This window comes from Carcharhinus amblyrhynchos, chromosome 20 (genome assembly GCF_965287045.1).
Source record: "Carcharhinus amblyrhynchos chromosome 20, sCarAmb.v2.hapA, whole genome shotgun sequence".
NCBI lineage: Eukaryota > Metazoa > Chordata > Chondrichthyes > Carcharhiniformes > Carcharhinidae > Carcharhinus > Carcharhinus amblyrhynchos.
In genome coordinates, this window is record NC_137343.1 from 14,997,343 (window position 1) to 15,018,879 (window position 21,537).

Sequence of the window (21,537 nt, forward strand, 5' to 3'; positions counted from 1 at the left end):
GTCTGCTGCTAAACCCCGTATGAAATCCGCTTTGTTGATGATGAAGGCTGTTGAGTCATCTTGAGTGTTGCCTTTGAAAGTTGTATTTGGTACAAAACTCCATTACGTGGATCCTTGTGTCACTGAAATCAGCAATCCCCCCTTTTTTTATTGCGCTTCTGCTATAAGAGAGTGAATTATGTTCTGTCACTAACGGTTTAAACCAAAAATAGCACCTGTGTAAAATGGGTGGTTACGTCCGGAGGGTGTTTTAATGCTACTTTCTGTTTCTGACATCTATTTTAATAAATTAGAATGATTCCAGGAAAATGAAAGAAGCATTACATTCACTTTCAGGAGGCAGTTTGTATATGTACTATATCTAGATGTGGGGGAGAGATGTGAGAAATAATACTATTACTTCACCCTTTTAATTCCTGTGTTGAAGGGGTGGGGTCCTAGTGGTTACGCTCTTGGACTACTTTAGAATCACAGAATCTCTCCAGTGCAGAAAGAGGCCATTTGGTCGATTGAGCCTGCACCAATCACAGTCCCACCCAGGCTCTATCCCAGTAACTCCATGTACTCACTCCACTAATCTCCCTAAAACTAAGGGGCAATTTAGCATGGCCAATCAACCTAATCCACACATCTTTGGACTGTGGGAGGAATCCCATGCAGACACGGAGAATGTGCAGATGCCACACAGTCACCTGAGGCTAGGATTGAACCTGGATCCCTGGCGCTGTGAGGCAGCAGTGTGAACCATTGTGCTCCCAAAGAACCTCAGTTCAAATTTCACCAAAGCAGTTTAGGAATATGAATTAGTTTTATCTTAAACCCGCAGTTAAAGGCTGAGAACAGTCAAAATGCCATGACCTGTTTAGCTGTTACTGAAAACCCATCTCGTTTGCCAATGTGCTCTGGGGAGGAAACCTGATGTCTTTATCTCATCTGATCTCAAAGCGACTCTTCACTGCCCCCTGAACTGGCCTGGTTTGCTAGCCAACACTTATTTGTACAAGGGCAACTTGAGATGGGCACTAACTGCCGGCCGCACATTTCGAAGAAAAATAAGATATTGCTGCGCTGAATATACCAACTGGAACTGTGACACGTTGGAGTCGGATCTTCCATCTGTGCAGTCATTGGGATAGAATCCCAAATGTGAGAAGGCAGCTGAACATTGGGACACCTTATTGCATGTTCCTGTCTGAAAGTGCCCATCCTATGATATCTGCTAAAGTTAGGATTGTGCCATGTGGGGAATTGAGAGGCTGTCCTGAATGTGTCACTGTGTGGTATAGCATGATGTGGAGATGCTGGCATTGGACTGGGGTAAACACAGTAAGAAGACTCAAAACACCAGGTTAAAGTCCAAGAGGTTTAATTGGTAGCACAAGCTGAGTGGGGAAATCCCGCTCACCTGATGAAGAAGCCATGCTCCAAAAGCTAGTAGCATACCACCCCTTATAGCTTACCAGCTAAACAACAGTATTGCTATGTTTTTTTTAACAAAAGATAATACATGCCCAAGTTTTCTCCCCCACCCAGTGTTAAAGTAAAGGATGAGGGTGCTGGAAAAGATGGCTTCCCCATTTTCACTGCCAGGTTTTGGCATCAAGAACTTATTGTTTAAACACAAACCCACCTGCATATAAGTGCTCCACACAGCAATCTAGCTTGATCAGCAATCTGACTTAAACAGTCAACCTCTGAAGATGAACCCTCCTGTAACACTGTGACCATCCAATTTCCTGCACCAACCATTATTATGCCCAATCTAGAATTATTAATTAGTGACAGCTCCTGTTTGTAGTTAGGCTTCCAGTGGGCTGAAACTAGCCCAACTTTAATTTGTATCAGAGAGTTGTAGCTGACAGAGTTGATTTTATAGTCTTCAGTCTCAGCTGGATTCACATACACATCTGAGATGTGAGAAGGGAGACAGGAAAGAAATGTGCATTTACATGGTATCTTTCAAAAACAATTTTGCAGCCTACAAAGTACTTTTCAGTTTAGTCTGTTATAATGCGGACAATCGTAGCAATCAACCTGTGCACAACTTGGTCCCTCAAACAAATTCTTCCTTGAATAGTGTCATGGGATTTCTCGAGCTCAGCAAGACATTGCGACGGTTTAAAGGAAGATCGGGAGTTTATAATGTTCCTGCAGTGATCAGTGTTAGGAACGTTGTTTATTTGTTTTTACATATCACTGATCCATATTTGACTGTGGGGCGTATGTTCTGGAGTTTACAGCTGATTATAAAACAGAACAAGCAGACAGCACAGCACTGAAATGTAAGCATAGGTGATGTTCACGGGTCTCTATGGTGTGGCTTGAGTTCTTTGACTCAGGTGAGAGTGCTACTGTTGAGCCAAGGCTGATCATGGGCTAACAATTGTGCATTTTAACCTCCTCCCCACAACCTTTTTTAAAAAGATCATTCCTCCCCACCATCAACAGAGGGAGAAATATGAGTCTTCCCCACTTTGGTCTTCTCATTTAGTGCAGTGTATCCTGACCTGAGATGTGGCTGGCCACCCTTCTTGCTCCTGGTCACCTGTCAGTGCTGTTGTGGCTAGTTGCCATGAAAAACGCAACGACTCATCCTCTGGTTATTTTCCTCTTGCTGTTGAAAGTTGCCTAAACTTTATGCTTCATCTGAGAGGCATTGCTTGGGATTGACATCTTAACGTATTCTCCAGTAGTGTGGAATCACTTATTGTAACAATGGAAGAGCTAGATAAGGAAGATTTAGTTTCTGAAATTGTTTGAATATGATATTTTTGAGTTTGGAGGAAATGGCTCTTGGGACCAACTGCTATTGAGTTTTAACTATTGTCTTGAACATACCATGTTCATGAGTTGCTGTGTAAGCTGATGTTGCTTCAATTAACCTAATCACATTTTGTTTTTTTGCAAAAGGTGGTTCCATGGACACCTCTCGGGAAAAGAGGCAGAGAAACTGCTGACCGAGAAAGGAAAGCCAGGAAGTTTCCTCGTGCGAGAGAGCCAGAGCCATCCAGGAGATTTTGTTCTGTCTGTGAGGACTGGAGACGATAAAGGGGAGAGCAGTGAGGGGAAACCAAAAGTCACACATGTAATGATCCGCTGCCAGGTAGAGTTTAGTGGCATCACTTCATATAACAACTGTTAGTAAGGATTTCTTTTTGCTCTTAATGTTATCTGGATATTGCCCTGTGCAATTATGATTTTTTGTGCATCAAATGTGAAATGCTTAAAATTCAAGATGTTTATCCATGGTGCAAGGTCTGTTTTAATCTCCATGTGCTCTCGAACGATTGTCTAGTGTTGTGACTAAGATGTTAGTTAAAATGTTATCTGTGTAACTTAGTTGCAGTGTGACTGAAATTGCTAAAAATTTGTTGTAAAAGTGCTGAGTTTAAGTTGGATTGTACGTACTGTAGGTCATTAACGTTATTGGGCGAAAACAGGCCCTGGCAAAGAAAATAGTAATCTCTTTTATAAAAACGAATACACTTTATCGATACTGAGATAGAGGGCCGTACATTCAGCATCTAGCAAATATTTAGCCAGATTTATGACTCGTAATCTCATTGTGGGATAATGGATAAGACTAATGAAACTTCACAGAACAGATCCGTATTGTGTTTGATCAAATTTCCAAAACACCAAACTGCAAACCTCTGGCAGTACTTGCAGTGTACAGCTTGGAAAATATCTCCTGCCTTAATTGTATCTCATAATGGAACATGGAAGGAAGTAACAGCCTAATCAAAAGGATTGGATGGTTCACAGCATTTTCATTTCCAGCCTCATTTCATTTGTTTCCTCATGCAATCAGGCTGTCCAGTGACTCCATAAGTTCTAGGAGGGCAACTTCCCCTAAAATGAAGACCCAAGTATAATATACACATTACCTAATAATTAATCATACAATGATTTCAAAATGTGTTGCATATGTCAAAAATAGTAAAGATTTAACTTGGATGTAAAGGACATAATTTCGACATTGCAAATCTCACTATGCCAAATTGTAGTAAGCAATGAGAACGAAAGTACCAGGCTTCGGGGAGACATTGACAGATAAAATAGGCTGGCAGATGGCAGATGAAATTTGACATTGCTAAGTGTGAAGTGATGCGTTTTGGAATGAGGAGAGGCAGTATAACGTAAATTTTACAATATTGAAGGAGCCGGAGAGTGCACAGATCATTGAAGGTAAGAGGACAAGTTGCGAAGACAGTTTTTTCTTTTCGAAAAGACCTTGGGATGTTGGCTTTATTCATAGAGGAATGAAATCTAAAAGCAAAAATGTTACGTGAAACATTTATGAAGCATTGCTTAGGCCTCAGCTGTAATATTTTGTTTAATTCTGGATGCTACGTATTCTGATAAGGATGCCAGTGCCTTGACAGAGATTTACTGGAATCAGAACTTAGATCAAGGGCTTTGGCTATTTGGAGAAACTGGAGAAGTTGGCATTGTTCTCCTTCGAGCAGAGAAGATTAAGAAGACATTTGATAGACCTGTTCAACATTTCTGATGGACGCTGATAGAGTAAATAAGGAAAAAACTGCTTCCTGAAGAGTTCGTAACTCAGATTTGAGGTGATTGGAACAGAACCAAAGGCGATGTGAGAAAGCATTTTTACAGTGCGAGTTGTAATCTGGGATGTACTGCCTGAAAGCTTGGTGGAAGCGGACTCTATTGTAATGCTCAGAAGAGAATTGAATAAATATTTCAAAGGAAAACGTGCAGGGCAATGAGAAAAGAGCAGGAAAAATGGGACTAATTGGGCAATTCTACCAAAGAACTGGCGTAGGCATGATGGACCGAATGGCATTCTATTCTGGAGTCTATAGTTTGCAAGTTCGTCTCCACTCCAGTTGTCCAGATTTCTACAAGAACTACTAACAGCAGAAAAAAAAACACACAAAACATTATAGCTAGATCACCTCTGTGTTGTGGACAAAGCCAGAAGTGATCCATTGTAATTTAAATGGTAGAATGTTTAAATTGGAGTTAGTTTGTGACTCTTATTGAAATTGGAAGAATGAGTCTTCATCTTCCTGCTCTCAAGCGCACAAATCTACCCTTTCTGCACGTCACTCACCAAGGTGCATTCTCTGGATGCTTTGAATTGATCACTCTCAGTGATATCTGTATAATTACAAGCGACAATGAGCAGGTAGTTTTACAGTATCCCTTGGTTCAGCTGCTCATCACATTTTAATAAACCCAGTTTGGTATAAACTGTGGATATAGAGTGACACTCTGCATCGATAAGTGAAGGACAGACCTGAATCCTCCTCATTAGCATTGTCCTGTTCAGGCTGATTGTCTGCTGAAGCCTGGTATTATCCAGCTGTTCAATGGCATGTTCACAAAATAAATTGATATTTAGTGCTCGGATTACTGCCAGAACAGCAGGCAAGCAAATTTGCCAATTTAACTTGAAGCATTTATTTTTGTTCCATGCTACAGCGCTTCCAGTCTCCTTAAGGACGTGATCAGAATGATAAAGCATACATATACACTGGCACCAAGTGTATTGCTTTAAATGACATACTTATTCTGCTGATATCATTGTAATGCATTGTGGGGGTCCTTGACTCCCCACTCGACAAAAAGCTTTGCAATACTAAACACAACTCAAGATCCCCATGCATGATTTTTGTGTGTGTGTGAGAGAGTGAAAAATATGAATAATGTTATCACAATTTAATGCTCATGGACATCACTGCATTGTTACCTCATGTGATACCAGGGAATAGCGACTCTCCAATTAGTATTGGGGTAATGTAACCTGAGAGTGAAGCTTGAGGGGAACCATGTTCTACAAGTATTTTTACTGTGTGTCCTGGTCAAAGAAGACTCCACCAAATATAAGAGACAGGGGGACTGACCATTCTGTTTTGTTTCATTGCTATTTTTTACAGGGTCTGAATCTCTCTTCCCACCCCCCCCTTCATGTTCTGAGCCATTAGCCTCAGATAAAAGCAAATTAATGCATATGTTGGAACCTGAAATAAATGCAGAAAGTGCTGTAAAATCTCAGGTCTGACAGTGTCTGAAGAGAGAATAGAGTCAATGTTTTGAATCTGGATGGCCCTTCGTCAGAGGTGGCATTTTCTGGTTTTGTAAAGAGTTCAGCTTTGGTCTTTAGGCCCTAACTAAATAGGTTGATTGTGTAATATTTTCAGCAGCCCACACAAAATGTGTACTTATTCTTTCTCTTCCTTCACCCAGGATGGGAAATACGATGTTGGTGGAGGGGAAAAGTTTGACTCCTTGACGGACCTGGTGGAACACTACAAAAAGAATCCCATGGTGGAAACTTTGGGCACAGTCTTGCAGCTCAAACAGGTAATGAGGCACCCGGACAAGGACAGGGCTACATATGATGTTGTGATTTGCAAAGTATCTGGTATTATTCTAAGAAATGCTGTCTCCATTGGAGAGCAAAGATTAAACTGCGTTAGTTGTCTTGTTCAGTGTGTTGCTCAGCATTGCATTACTGTGGCATTGGCACTAGAGGGCACCAATTGTTAGTAGTAAAATCTTGTTCCAGTGATGACGGTTTACTGTGTTAACTCACATTTACGGTGAAGACTGCAAGACTCCCACCCAGCTTAATCCTGGTTTCCTGATCTATAAGGCAGCTAAAGGGATAAACACGTAAATAGACATGGTATCTTTTTACTTATGCAATGGAATGTTGGGAATCAGAATTGTTACAACTCGGAACAGGGGGAGGCGATAGCAGTATTAGTGTAGTATTTATTACTACATTGTTAATCCAGAAACTCAGTTAATGTTCGGGGGACCTGGTTTCGAATCCCACTGCAGCAGATGGTGGAATTTGATTTTAAAATATCTGGAATTAAGAACCTACTGATCGTGAAACCATTGTCGATTGTCGGAAAAACCCACTAATGTCCTGTAGAGAAGGGAATCTGTTGTCCTTACCTGGTCTGGCCTACGTGTGACTCCAGAGCCACGGCAACTAGGGATGAACAATAAATGCTGGGCAGCTAGCAATGCCCATGTCCAATGAATGAATGAATAAAAAAAAAATTGGCCCTACCTACGCTCTCTTGCAATTTTATTGGTCAGCTGTGGGTATCATGACCAAACTCTCTGTGCAAGCTGTCTGCATTCTCTCTCTGAGGATTGAGATAAGGAGGAATTAATCAATCACAGGCTTCTGGATCTTTGGAATGCTCTACGCCAGAGGGTAATAGATGCTTCATTTTTGGTTACGTTTAAGGCTGAGATGGACAGATTTTCAGTGTCTCAAGGAATTGAGGGATAGGGGGAGTGGGCAGGAAAGTGTTGAAGCCCAAGATTAGTTATGATTGTTTTGAATGGTGGAGCAGGCATGTTGGACCATATGGTTTGCTCCTTCTATTCCTTTTGTTTTTGTGAGATGATGGCATAGTGGTAAAGCCATTTGGCTAGTAATCCAGTTGCCTAGGCTAATACTTTGGATACATGGGTTTCAAATCCCACCATGGCAATGGGTGAAATTTTAAATTCAATTTAAAAATTCAATTACTGAATAAATCTGGAATTGAAAGCTAGTCTGATATTGTGACCATGGAACAGTCATTAAAACCCCTCTGGTTCACTGATATACTTTAGAGAAAACAGTCTGCTGTCCTGAACCAAATCTAGTCTGCAGATGACTCCAGACCCATAGCAATGCGCTTACCTCATAATTGCCTTTTGAAATGGCCCAGCAAACAATTCCAGTATACTGAGATGGACGATGGCCCGGTGGTATTATCGCTAGACTATTAATAGAGAAACTCCGCTAATGTTCTGGGGACCCAGGTTTGAATCCTGCCACAGCAGATGGTGGAATTTGAATTCAATTTTAAAAAAATCTGGTATTTTGAATTTACTGATGACCATTGTAGAAAAAATCCGCTATTAAAAAGTCAAGCAGACTGCAGCGGTACAAGAGTGTGGTCCACCATTATCTTCTCATGGGCAATTAGGGATGGGAAACAAATGCTGGCCTCACCGGCAATATCCATACAGAGAATGTTAAAAATACTTGTGGCAGCAAATGAAGGAAAAGGCTGTAATGTGCATGGGGTATTGCAGCAAGATACATTCCCAGTTGGCGTTAATTATGTTTGCATTCTCTGGACGTGTCATGCCCACCAACAAATAATGAGCCTTTTGTTACTCTGCTTTTCTCAGTGCATTCAATATCTAAATGAATAGATGTGTTCTATGGCAACAATGATTTCCAATTAAAGCTTAGATTTAGTATAATGAGTGCGCTGCTTCAGGGACTTTGTACAGATTGATTCCTAATAAGCCAGTCTGTGTCCTCACTTTGATTGGATTATATTCCAATTGCATGGCTGATGAAGGGTTTATTAATGTCATGTTGCTCCAAATGCAATGATTAGTGCTGTGCCCATCAGGTCACTATAGTAGTGCATTACTTACGTTTTTATATTTAAATTAAAATGTGACTTCAGACAAGACAGCACAGTGGATAGCACTGCTGCCTCACAGTGCCTGGGATCCAGCTTCGGGTGAAATAGGAATGACCCTGGTAATTATAGGCCAGTTAGTCTTACTTTGGTGGTCGGTAAGTTAATGGAAAAGGTCCTGAGAGATAGGATTTATGACCGTTTGTAAAGATTCAGTTTAAGCCAGGATAGTCGGCATGGTTTCGTGAGGAGTAAGTCCTGCCTCTCAAATTTGATTGAATTCTTTGAGGTGTGTGTGGACGCAGGTAGAGCAGTTGATATCATATACATGGATTTTAGTAAGGCACTCGATAAGGTTCCCCATGGTAGGCTCGTGAAGAAGATAAGGAGGTGTGGGATAGAAGGAAATTTTGGCCAATTGGATAAGTAACTGGCTGTATCATAGAAGACAAAGGGTGGTGGTGGAGGGAAAATGTTCAGACTGGAGGCCAGTTACCAGCGGTGTGCCACAGGGATCAGTGCTGGATCCTCTGCTTTTTGTGATTTTTATCAATCACTTGGAAGAAGGGGCTGAAGGGTGGATTAGTAAATTTGCTGACGACACCAAGACTGGTGGAGTAGTGGATGAAATGGAGGGCTCTTGCAGGCTGCAAAGAGACATTGATAGGATGCAGAGCTGGGCTGAAAAGTGGCAGATGGAGTTTAACCCTGATAAGTGTGAGGCGATTCATTTCGGTAGGACAAACTTGAATGCAGATTACAGGTTCGACGGCAGGGTTCTAAGGAATGTGGAGGAACAGGGAGATCTTGGGGTTCATATCCACAGATCTCTGACAGTTGCCGCTCAAGTAGATAGCGCCGTAAAGAAGGCTTATAGTGTGTTAGTTTTTATTAATGGAGGGTTTGAGTTTAAGAGCCGTGAGGTTATGCTGCAACTATACCGGACATTGGTGAGACCACATTTGGAATAGTGTGCAGTTCTGATCACCTCACTAAGAAGGATGTGGAAGCGTTGGAGAGAGTGCAGAGGAGATTTACCAGAATGCTGCCTGGTTTGGACGGTAGGCCTTATGAGGAAAGGTTGGGGGAGCTGGGGCTTTTCTCTTTGGAGCGGAGAAGATGAGAGGCAACTTAAGAGGTTTATAAGATGATGAGAGGGATTGATAGAGTGGGCGTGCAGAGACTATTTCCTCGCATGGATGTAGAAGTTACTAGGGGACATAACGATAAAGTTCATGGTGGGAGAAGAGGGATGTCTGAAGTAGATTCTCTGCTCAGAGTGGTTGAGAGTGTGGAATAGACTGTGGAGTCGGACACTTTAGGAACTTCCAAACGGTTATTGGATAGGCACACGGAGCACTGCAGAATTATAGGGAGGGGATAGCTTGATCTTGGGACCAGACATAGCTCGGCACAACATTGAGGGCTGAAGGGCCTGTACTGTGCTGTTATGTTTCTATGTGGAGTTTGCAGGTTCACCCCAAGTTTACATGGGTTTCTCCCGGGTGCTCTGGTTTCCTCCCCAGAGATGTGTGGGTTAGATTGGCCATGCCAAAATGACCATTAGTGTAGAGGGGATTAGAAGGTTAAATACATGGGGATAGGGAGTATGGCCTGGGTGGGATTGTTGTCAGTGCAGGCTCGATGTGTCAAATGGCCTCCTTCTGTGCTATAGGAACTTTATGATTCTAAGACCAGCACCAAATGGACCAGTTATCAATCTTGCACTGAAAGGAATTTGCATTGTGAAATTTATGGAAATCCATTCCAACTCCATGGGTGTGGAAGAGAATTTGCTCCCAGCGCAATGACTGGCTCATTAAATTCCTGCCCCCGCCTCCTCATTCAGTGTACTTAAGCAGCCAGTATATTCCTATTGGTATAACACTGAACTGGGCCATGGCTGAGGGAGCCTAGAAGATGGGAGGAAAGGTGCATATATCAGGGAGCTGTAGAATAAAGGAGATGGGGGCAGGTGGGGGGGGAGGCGGGTTGGAATGATTTGTTTGCAAATTGAATTCGGTCTTCCTCTGTTCTCCTGCAGCCACTGAACACAACACGAATAAATGCAGCCGAGATTGAAAGCCGTGTGAGAGAACTGAGCAAACCAGCTGAGATGATGGACAAGGTGAAGCAAGGATTCTGGGAAGAGTTTGAGGTAAATATTTCTGTTCACTTGGGAGGTTGAAGATAAATTGGACCAGGAACGAGTGATGTATTGGATTAGTGGAAGGCCCATTCATTTCTAGCACCTGGGTTTTATTCTGCTGCGGCTGGTGAAATGGAAACCAATTCTCTGAGGATCAGGAATGAATTAAAATTGAACTTTGCTTGCTTAGATAAGGATTTTACTGGCTGTTAGGGCTGTTGTCAAAGATCAGAATGTTAGTGAATTGGCTGTTCTTTGTAATTTTTTTCCTTAAATGCTTGAATAGCTATTCTCTGATGGATGGCTTCACGAGCTGGCTAGAGGTCGTCGAATTCATCAGTGTCGGGAAACGAATTGCCAATTAAAATCACCCGCTGGTTTGTGATTGAGATTTTTGCCATTTTAATCTCTCTTGTTAATTCGGCATCCTTGACTTGTCAGGGTCAGTAAATCATTCGCTGATATCTTCAGTCCCTCCTTTTAAATAGGGAATTAAAAAAATGACTGGAAAGGGGAGAAAAGTGAATGTTAATTCTTTCTATCCAGTCCATTTTACATGGAGCATTATACAGTGACGAGACATAAATAGGTGTCAGGTAAAATTAATAACCATCTCTTTCAGTGTGCAGTGTAGTCTATTTCCTAATTGTCCACTGGCAAACAGATACTTATCCCTTCAGCTGCTGGCGGTTAAAACTCTGCTTAGAAAAATTGAAATTCCTGGTAATTTGAAATAAAGACAGAAATTGCTGGCATTGCAAAGTCATCGGCTGTAAAGAGCAAACATAGATGAACATTTTGGGTGCCATATCCTCCATGATCCTAAGTAAGGACCTTTCAAGCAAATGTTCATGTCCCACGGGAGCTGGCCAACTACAGTACACTTGCAGCATTTTCTCTTTATTCAACACACTGAGCAGTGTTGCATATGTTCAGATCCATACTGCTGTGTACACATTTTTATTTTAAAAGGTCAGTTTTCTTTACCTTTTGGATGACATTACAGAGAACGCAGATGTTTTTTTGAGTTCAAGATCATCAATGTTCTGAGCATTCTGTCAGCTCAACAATCCCTGGAGTGACTTGTGAATGACAGCCAGCTGTTATCCACTGTCAAACTATCTACAGCCCTGCCATGCCCTGCGCCATCAAACTGTTTGCCATTTTTAATAATTTTGCTAAAATGAGCTCCTGGTCGCTTAATCTAAAATACAATAATTTTAAAACCCCAATGAATTTTGAGGTCTGACTTTTTTTCCTCCCCTCAATTTCTGGATATGGTTCCACTGGTGCCAGTTATGCACTGCACCCCCTGAGTGAATATCTCAGCCCCATCTGGCATTCCAACATGTGCAGGGTTTTTCTACAATTAATAGAAACTATGGCTATCTGTTTTTCTTTTCAATCCCTGCACACCAAAAGGAGCTGCGGTCATTAGTGGTTCTGTTCTGCCATTGTTCAAAATGGTGACTGTTCAATCCAAACTTCTTCTGTTGCAGACACTACAGCAGCAAGAGTGTAAACTTCTCTACAGCAGAAAGGAAGGACAGCGACCCGAAAACAAGAACAAGAATCGCTACAAGAACATCCTGCCCTGTAAGATTATCTCGGTCTCTGTTTTCTTAACTTCAGTCATTCTTTTTGTCTCAATGCCCTGCTTATCTGGACTGTATCAGATTTTCTGGGAAACCTGCCTCTTTACAGCTCCCTGGTCCTGTCCAGTCTTTGGCAAAATTGAGAGATGTTCACTCCTCAATGTCATGGCTTCAACTGCAATATATCCAACTAAAACTTGAAAAGCCTTCCTTCCTTAAAAGGTCCCCAGCAGCTAAGCAACCACTTTTTTTTTTGTTTACTTTATTCCAATCCAATCAAGTCAAATTAAAGCCAATTCCGAGTCCCAACAAGTTGGGACATTCCCTACCCAGGCTGACAAGACAGGGCTCTCGCTTCCTGTCCTGGGCTTGACCTACATGATCCAAGCTGATTGGAGTAGGTGTAGCTTCACCTCCAAGGCTTGTTGTTATTTGCATCTTAGCCAAAAAGCCGAGATGCCACTTGAAAAAAATTGCTTCAAATGAAGCTGAAATGTAATCTAATGACTTCAACCAAGTGCAGCATGTCCATACTACACTTGATCTTAGCCAAAAGGCTGCTAAGCAACCACTACTACTATTTAATCTTCATGTCGTAACCCTTTCTAAATGCAGTAGAAACACAGGGTGGCTACAAAGAGAACAAGTCCCCTTAAAGATCAGCATAGTCGTCTGTGTGTGGAGTCACAGGAGATGAGTGAGATTTTTAATGAGTATTTCTCCTCGGTGTTTGCTGCAGTTAACATGGGCCTAAAGAAATAAGGGAAACAGATGGTGATATCTTGGGCCACATGCACATTACTGGGAAGAAGGTATCTCAGTCTTAAAGCATACTAAGGTGGCTAAATCTCCTGGGCCTCATCGAGTGCATCCTCAGATATGGGAGGCTAGGGAAGAAATTGCAGAGGCCCTTACTTCATCTCTTTCACTGGGGAAGTTCTGGAAGTCTGGAGGATGGCTAATGTTATTCCGTTCTTTAAGCAAGGTAGCAAAGACAAGCCAGGGAATTAGTCTGGTCAGCCTGACGCCAGTGGTAGGTAAGTTATTCGTGGGGTGGAGACACGGATTCTGAGGAACAGACTCTACCAATGTTTGGACAATCAAGGCCTGATTAGGGTTAGCCAACACAGCTTTGTGCATTGCAAGTCGCATGTAATGAACTTCAGTTTTGAATTTCAGTTTTTTTGAAGAGGTAATCAAGCAGATGGATGAATGTAGGGCAGCAGACATTGTTTATATGGACTTTTGCAAGATCCCACATGGAAGGCTAGCCTGGAAGGTTAGCATGTATGTAATCCAGGGAGAGCTAGCAAGTTGGATTCAAAATTAGCTTAGTGGTAGGAAGCAGAGGGTGACAGTCGAAGATTGTTTCTCGAACTGGAGGCCTGTGACTAATGGTGTGCCTTGGGTCTGAGTTGGATCCCTTGTTATTCATCATTTTTATAAATGATTTGGATGTGAATATACAAGGTATGACTGTAAGTTTGTGGGTGATACTAAATTAGGAGATATCGTTAATAGTGATGAGAGTTATCAAAAATTTCAGGGGGATCGTGATCAGTTAGGGAAATGGGCCAACGATTGGAAAATGGATTTCAGTACAGATAAGTGTGAGGTGCTGCATTTTGGAAAGTCAAACCAGGTAGGACTTGTACAATGAATGGTAGGACCCTGAGGAGTGTTGAAGAACTAAGACCTTGGAGTACAAGTTGTTCATTGAAAGCGCCATCACAGATAGACAAGGTGGCAAAGAAGGTATTTAGAGCACTGACTTCATTGGTCGGGGGATTGAGTTTAGGAGTTTGGATATCATATTGTAGTTGTATAAGTCATCAATGAGGCCGCACTTGAAGTTTTGTGTACAGTTTTGGTTACCCTGTAGTTATAGGGAGCAGTTGGCCAAGTTATGGCTTTATTCCATGGAACATAGGAGAATGAGGGGTGACCTTATTGAGGGGCACAGATAAGATAAACAGTTTTTTCCAGGGGAGGAGAATTGAAAACTAGATGATGTAGGGTTTGAGGTGAGAGGAAAAGATTTAAAAGGGACCTGAAGGGCAACATCTTCATGCAGAGGGTTGTGCGTATATGGAATGAGCTGCCCGAGAAAATGGTTGAAGGCAGATTTAATAGCAACATTTAGAAAGCATTTGGATAAGTGCGTGGATGGGAAAGGATTAGAGGGATATGGGCCAGACGCAGGCAATTGAGACAAGCTGAACATCATGGTTAGCATGGACCAGTTGGGCCTGTTTCCGTGCTGTCTTGCGCTGTGGCTCTAATGAGACCCACCTCCACACATACAAAGGTATTTGTCTGGCATGGACCTAACTATAGGTTTTACTTTTTCAGGCACACAAACATTAAATTAAACCCACTTAAAATTATACCTTGTTTCTAATGTTTTCCCAAAGAGTAAATCCCTCAAAATTACCTTTGTTTCCTAACAATAAGACCATAAGACTTGGAGCAGAATTAGGCCACTCAGCCGACTGAGTCCACTCCGCCATTCAATCATGGCTGATACTTTTCTCATCCCCATTCTTTCTTTCCCCCATAACCCCTGATCCCCTTATTAATCAAGAACGTATCTGTCTCTGTCTTAAAGGCACTCAATGACATGCCCTGTACAGCTGCCTTTCGCAGAGTTCCACAGATTCACCACTCTCTGGCTGAAGAAATTCCCCCTCATCTGTTTTATCGTCTCTTAAGCCTGAGGTTATGCCCTCTGGTTCTAGTTTTTCCTATTAGTGGAAACACCCTCCCCATATTCACTTTATCCAGGCCTCGCAGTATCCTGCAAGTTTCAATAAGACCCCCCCCTCATCCTCCCATGAGTACAGACCCAAAGTCCTTAACCAGGGATCATTCTTGTGAACCTCCTCTGGACCCTTCCCAAGGCCAGCACATCCTCCCTTAGATATGGGGCCCAAAACTGCTCAACGTACTCCAAATGGGGCCTGACCAGAGCCTTATAAAGCCTTAGAAGTACATCCCTGCTCTTGTATTCTAAACCTTTCAACATGAATGCCAACATTGCATTTGCCTTCCTAACTGCCGACTGAACCTGCATCTTAATCTTAAGAGAATCTTGAACACGGACTCCCAAGCCCTGACTGACTTAATTATCATGTAGCATTTTCTTCACTCCCACTTATGTTAGCTACAGTTGTAACTTATTTTGTGACTACTGACTTGTATACCATAGACTAGTTGCCAGTTCCAAACCAGCTGTCTTTCAGCAGTAAATTGCCTTTTTGGAAAGTCTTTCATGTTGTCTTAGAAGCTAACTGGTCACACATTAGACATTTCAGGAAGCAGCAATTGAGTGAGGGGACATTACCTGCATTCTGAGTATGCCATTGTCTAAAAGAATATGGAATCATTTTTAATTCTCTCAGAAGAGGAAACTGCCTCATAAGCATTTACAACATTCCTCCTCTTAAGTAGTTTGACACTTAATATCAATTATTTCTTCCTTCTAGTTGATCACACTCGAGTAGTCCTACATGATGGAGATGTGAATGAATCTGGTTCTGATTACATCAATGCCAACTTCATTACGGTAACTATTCAGTGATGTATATAGTTCACTGGAAAAAGAAAGATTTGGTTTGAAAGTATTGTAGAAGTCAGCAGATAAGTCACTGGGTCCTGATATAGATGTACTTTCAAAACGCATTCGATATAATTCTTTCTTTGTTCATTTGATGGATATAGGTGTCATTGAGAAGGTCAGTTTTTATTGGCTATCATAATTGGCCTTGAGAAGGTGGTGGTGGGTTTGACACACTGCAGTCAACGTGGTGAAGATACTCTAAAGTACTGTTAGGTAATTCCAGGATTTTACTGAGAAATGAAGGAATGGTGATATATTTCTAAGTCCGCATGGTGTGTGGCTTGGAGAATTTGCAGATTGTGATGTGTCCATGTGCTGCTGCCTTCACCTTCAAGGAATTGAAGGTTGCAGATTTGGGAGGTGCTATCAAAAAAAACCTTGGCAAGTTTTTCTAGTGCATTTTGTTGTTGGTAGACACTGCAGCAACAGTGCACCAGTGGTTGACGGGGTGAATCTTTAGGTGGTGGATGGGAAGCAGTTTGCTTTGTCCTGGCTAGTTAAACCTGTGTTATTGAAGCTGCAGTCATCCAGGCAAGTTTCACATCACACGTCTTGTACCTTTTTAAGTGGTAGAAAATCTTTGGAGAGTCAGGAGGTAAGTCACTCGCCACATGGTGGCACAGTGGTTAACACTGCTGCCTCACAGTGCCGGGACCCAGGTTCAATTCCAGCCTCGGGTCACTCAGTGTGGAGTTTGCACATTCTCCCCATGTCTATACGGGTTTCCTCTGGGTGTCCCAGTTTCCTTCTACAGTCCAAAGATGTGCAGGTTAGGTGGATTGGCCATGCTAAATTGTCCCTTAGTGTCAGGGATTAGCAGGATAAATATGCAGGATTACGGGGATAGGGCCTGGGTGGAACTGTTGCTGTTGTGGGCTCAAAGGGCCAAACAGCCTCCTTCTGAACTGTATGGATTCTATGATATTGGAATACTGAACCTCTGACCTGGTTCTCTAGCTACAGCATTTATGTGGATGATCCAATTAAGTTTCTGGTCAATAGTGATCCCCAGAATGACAAATCCCTCACCATTAACAATGATAATGCCAATGTATGTCAGGGGGAGGTTGAGTTGGCCAATGCTTGGCATGTTCAGTAGGTCTTGTGAACCCAGACTACTTCATTGTCTGAGAAATTGCGAATGGTTCTGAGCATTGTGCAATAAACAGCAAATATTCTCATTTCTGACCTTATAATGGAAGGAAAGCAGTTGATGAAGCAGCTGAGGATGGTTGGGCCTAGGACACTACTCTGAGGAACTCCTGCAAAGATCAACCTTTTCCAAATTTTTTTCCAATCCAGAAACCAAATTGAATCCCATTCATTGTACCTTTGTAAGGGACAAACAAGATCCAAGCTGAACAGATGAGGCATTGCACCTCCTCCTGGGCTTGAACTAATGCTTTCTCTTAGCCAAAAGGCCAAGATGGCTTTGAGAAATTGCATCAGCTAAAGCCTTGGTTTAACCTCATTGGCTACCCTTTACTCTTCCCTAGCCTGGCCAAGCCACCATCGCAGGCATCAGCCCACCCCAGTGCAGTGGGCTAGCCTCATCACCAGGGTGATCATGGTTTCACCCCTGCCAAGTTTGAGACTGAGAGATCAGCTTCTGACAACAACTATCTTTCTTTGTCTTGGATGTGATTCCAGTTAAGAGTTTGCCCTGCATCCCACCACCCAATTCTTATTGACTTCAATTTTATTAAGGATCCTTGATATCACACTTGGTCAAATGCTGCCTTAATGTCATGAATAATTTGTTAACGTCTCAGGAAGTTTGTTTAAAAAGTCAGATGTTTGGGGTTTGAAGGAATATAGTAGCATAGAGAGAGTAATTATCAATTGTGAGGTAAGAGTTCAAATTTATGCCTATTTACAATGAAGAAATTATATACCCCAAGGGCCACTGGTAGGCCATTTTAGTTTTCCTTATACAATAGCAAACTTAAATTCTAGCACCACTGAAGTAGAAAAAGTCCCAAAATACTTAACAGGTTGCTAAGCAATTACAGGAAAGACAAAGGGGTGGGCAGAAGTTTGGTTAGAAGCTGAATTTTGCACAGAGATGAGAGACATTTATGGAAAGCCCCCACAGTCTGGAATGCTATGTTGCTGGTAATGAGGCAAAATGAGTGTTTTCAGAGAGGGGGCATGTGGGGAGAAAGATCTCATAGCACTGGTGCCCCAGCCAGATGTTTTCCTGAACCTACATTCAGCAATAGATTTACTAACTATCTCATTGGCTGTTTGTTGTATGCAAATTCACATTTGTTTAATTAATGACTGAACTTCTAAAGTAACTCGCTGACCAGAAGCATTTTGGCACATCCAATGAGAAGAAGGAACTACAGTATGTAAATAAGAATTCTTTTAATCTTCTTCTATGCCTAAATGACAATGACAACTGTAGTTGCATCTTACACAGGTGAAATATTAAATGTAGTTTTAGTTATCAGACTAATGGAATGAAAGTGATTTTTCACTCCCCTCTTGCTTTATTTGGGCATAGATCCGCATTGTCCGAAAGCCTTTGAAGCAAGATTGCTGCCTTCTCAGGTGGAGGTGCGCATTATAGAACAGAAACCCAATCAACAAAATCTTAACTTTGTAACTGATCTTCAAGAATAATTGAATCTTGCTGGTGACTCTTGCTCTTTAACCAAACAGAGCTGTAAATCAAGACTGACTCGTTAATACATCGTGTTCATCTGTTTAACTCAGCATGACATTGAAAGCAACCGAAGCACCTCCAAGCCAAAGAAGAGTTACATTGCTACGCAGGGCTGTCTACAGAACACAGTGAATGACTTCTGGAGGATGGTCTTTCAAGAAAACTCAAGTGTCATTGTCATGACTACAAAAGAAGTGGAACGCGGAAAAGTGAGTCTTGTTGATCCTCGGAATGTTTGTTTTTGAATTGTTCAGATTGACGTTAGTTAATTTGTAGATTTATGACACCAGATTAATGAATGAGGATTTGGAGACATAATGTTCACCATTTGATGCATACACTTTCCTGGCAGGACAGATACTCTGTATCAAGTGCCATTTGAACTGTCTCTGCATTGGCTACTGCATTTTTCACATCTATTATATTGATTCTTTTTTTTTTGTGAAAGCATTGACTCAGCTTGCTAAAATAAGGTGCATCAGTCATCCTGTGATACTTCAGTGAATATCAACAACTTGGGACATGGCAGATTGTGAGGGTAATTGCAGGTAAACTGTTACCAAAAAAAAATTGCAGCCAACTTTGAACTCAATCAGTTTCTACATATTAATTTCAAGCAAGATGTACCACATAACCCAGCTGGCCAAGTTGAAGTAGTTTACAGTAGGGAGATAGTGGTGTAGTGGTATTGTTGCTGGACTAATAATCCAGAGACACAGGGTAATGATCTGGGGACCCAGGTTTGAATCCCACTATGGAAATTTGTATTCAATAAAAAATCTGGAATTAAGAATCTAATGGTGACCATGAAACCATTGTCAATTGTCGTAAAAACCCAATTGATTCACTAATGTCCTTTAGGGAAGGAAATCTGTCTTCCTTACCTGGTATGGCCTAAATGTGACTCCAGATCCACAGCAAGATGGTTGATTCTTAAATGCCCTCAGGGATGGGCAGTAAATGCTGGTCCCGCCAGCAACACCCACATCCCATGAACGAATAAAAAGTGTTGTTGCAAGTGTATCTGCTTGGAAACCCCATCAAGTTTCTTTAATTAATCTATAAGAAGTACAATGAATTCCTTACACCTATTGCTTGTACATGATATTGTAAGATAATTTGTTGACCTATTTTTTTTCACTGGAACTTAGTTTCTTTGCAGTGGAATCCAAGATGGCAACTCTACTTCACTGTGAATGAAGCACTGAAACATAGAAAATAGGAAGCAAGAGTCGGCCACTTGACCCTTTGAGCATACTCAGAGCTGACCCTCTGTCTCCACACCATACTCCCATTCTCTCCCCATATCTCTTGATGCCTTTAGTCTTGAAATCTATTTGCTTCTTAAATATGTTTAGTGATTTTACCTCCACAACCTTTTGTGGTAGGGAATTACACAGGTTCACCACCCTCTGATTGAAGAAATTTCTCTTCATCTCAATCCTAAATGGTCTATCCTGTATCCTGAAACTTGTGACCCTTTGTTCCAGACACCCCAATCCAGAGGAAACAACATTGCTGCAGCAAATCTGTCCAGCTCTGTCAGAATTTGATATACTTTAATTAGGTATTCCCTCATTCTTCTGAATTCCAGTGAATACATGCCCAGTCAACCCAATCATTCCTCGAACAACAATCCTGTCATTCCAGGATTGAAGTTTTGTATGCGATCTGGTATACTGGATGGTTGTGTGTAGTCAATGTGTAGGGACTTTGAGCTCCATGCCTCTTTGTTCCACCCATCCATTTTCCCCTCACCTCAAAGCATGATCCTTCAGCATAAAATAGTTCTGTAGAACAAGAGACAATAATCGGAATGATTTGAAGCAGGAATGCTCAACTTCATTTTCTTTTGCAAAACCCAATGTGTGAAATTAACTGTCCAAATATATCCTAATGTGTCTGATCTGCATCATGTATCTGCAAAGGAATTTGATAATGAAGATTTAAAACATCTGGTGCTAAAGCTTCTGTACCACCTTAGCTCCCTGTGGAGGAATTGTCATATCAGGAATGTTTGAGGACTCTGGGTCTGTACTCATTGGCATTTAGAAGGATGAGGGGGGATCTTATTAAAACTTGCAAGATACTGTGAGGCCTGGATAGAGTGGATGTGGAGAGGATGTTTCCACTAGTAGGAAAAACTAGATCCAGAGGGCACAATCTCAGGCTAAAGGGACAATCCTTTAAAACAGAGGAGGAGGAATTTCTTCAGACAGAGTGGTGAATCTGTGGAACTCTTCGCCACAGCAGGCTGTGGAGGCCAGGTTATTGAGTGTCTTTAAGACAGTGATAGGTTCTTGATTAATATGGGGATGGGAAAAATATCAGCCATGACCGAACAGAGGAGCAGACTTGATGGGCTGAGTGGCCTAATTATGTTCCTATGTCTTATGGTGTTATGGAATTGTATCCTTGGTTCACTAACTATTTTTCCTGAAGAGTTTACTTACTGGGGTCATTGTATTGTATCACCTGGGGGTGGGTAAACTGCAGATGGCAAAATAACAATTGGCGAATCAATAGAAAAATCAACTGCTTCACATATTGATGACGCACCATTTCTGTGGGTTTAATTGTACTTGTGTCTTTGTCGTTTGGAGTGAACGTAAGAACATTAGTAGGAGCAGGAGTAGGCCATCTAGCCCTTCGAGCCTGCCCCGCCATTCATTAAGATCATGGCTGATCTGAAGTGGCTCAGTTCCACTTTCCCGCTTTCTCCCCATAACCCTTAATTCCCTTGCCTACCAAAAACCTATCTACCCGTGACTTAAATATATTTAGCAAGGTAGCCTCCACCACTTCAACGGGCAGAGAATTCCAGAGATTCACCACCCTTTGAGTGAAGTTGTTTCTCCTCAACTCCATTCTAAACTGCTCCCCCCCACCCACTTATCTTGAGGTTGTGCCCTCTAGTCCTGCTGTCCTTTCTGAGCGGGAAGAATCTCTCTACCTCTACCCTATCCATCCCCTTCATTATCTTATACCGTCTCTATAAGATCCCCCCTCATCATTCTAAACTCCGAGTACAGACCCAGTCTATTTAGTCTCTCTTCATCGTCCAACCCCCTCATCTCCGG

At 41.9% G+C, this 21,537-nt stretch overlaps 1 protein-coding gene across 1 annotated transcript in view; it reads left to right on the plus strand.

The window, feature by feature from the left end:
- The window catches only part of ptpn11a (protein tyrosine phosphatase non-receptor type 11a), a 67,208-nt gene that overhangs the window by 15,598 nt on the left and 30,073 nt on the right, over positions 1–21,537 (plus strand). The window contains exons 4-9 of the mRNA XM_080208130.1: positions 2,911–3,103; positions 6,220–6,336; positions 10,468–10,581; positions 12,072–12,168; positions 15,653–15,732; positions 18,508–18,666. Of these exons, the coding sequence (XP_080064256.1) occupies positions 2,911–3,103; positions 6,220–6,336; positions 10,468–10,581; positions 12,072–12,168; positions 15,653–15,732; positions 18,508–18,666 (760 nt within the window). The remainder of the gene's footprint in view (positions 1–2,910; positions 3,104–6,219; positions 6,337–10,467; positions 10,582–12,071; positions 12,169–15,652; positions 15,733–18,507; positions 18,667–21,537) is intronic.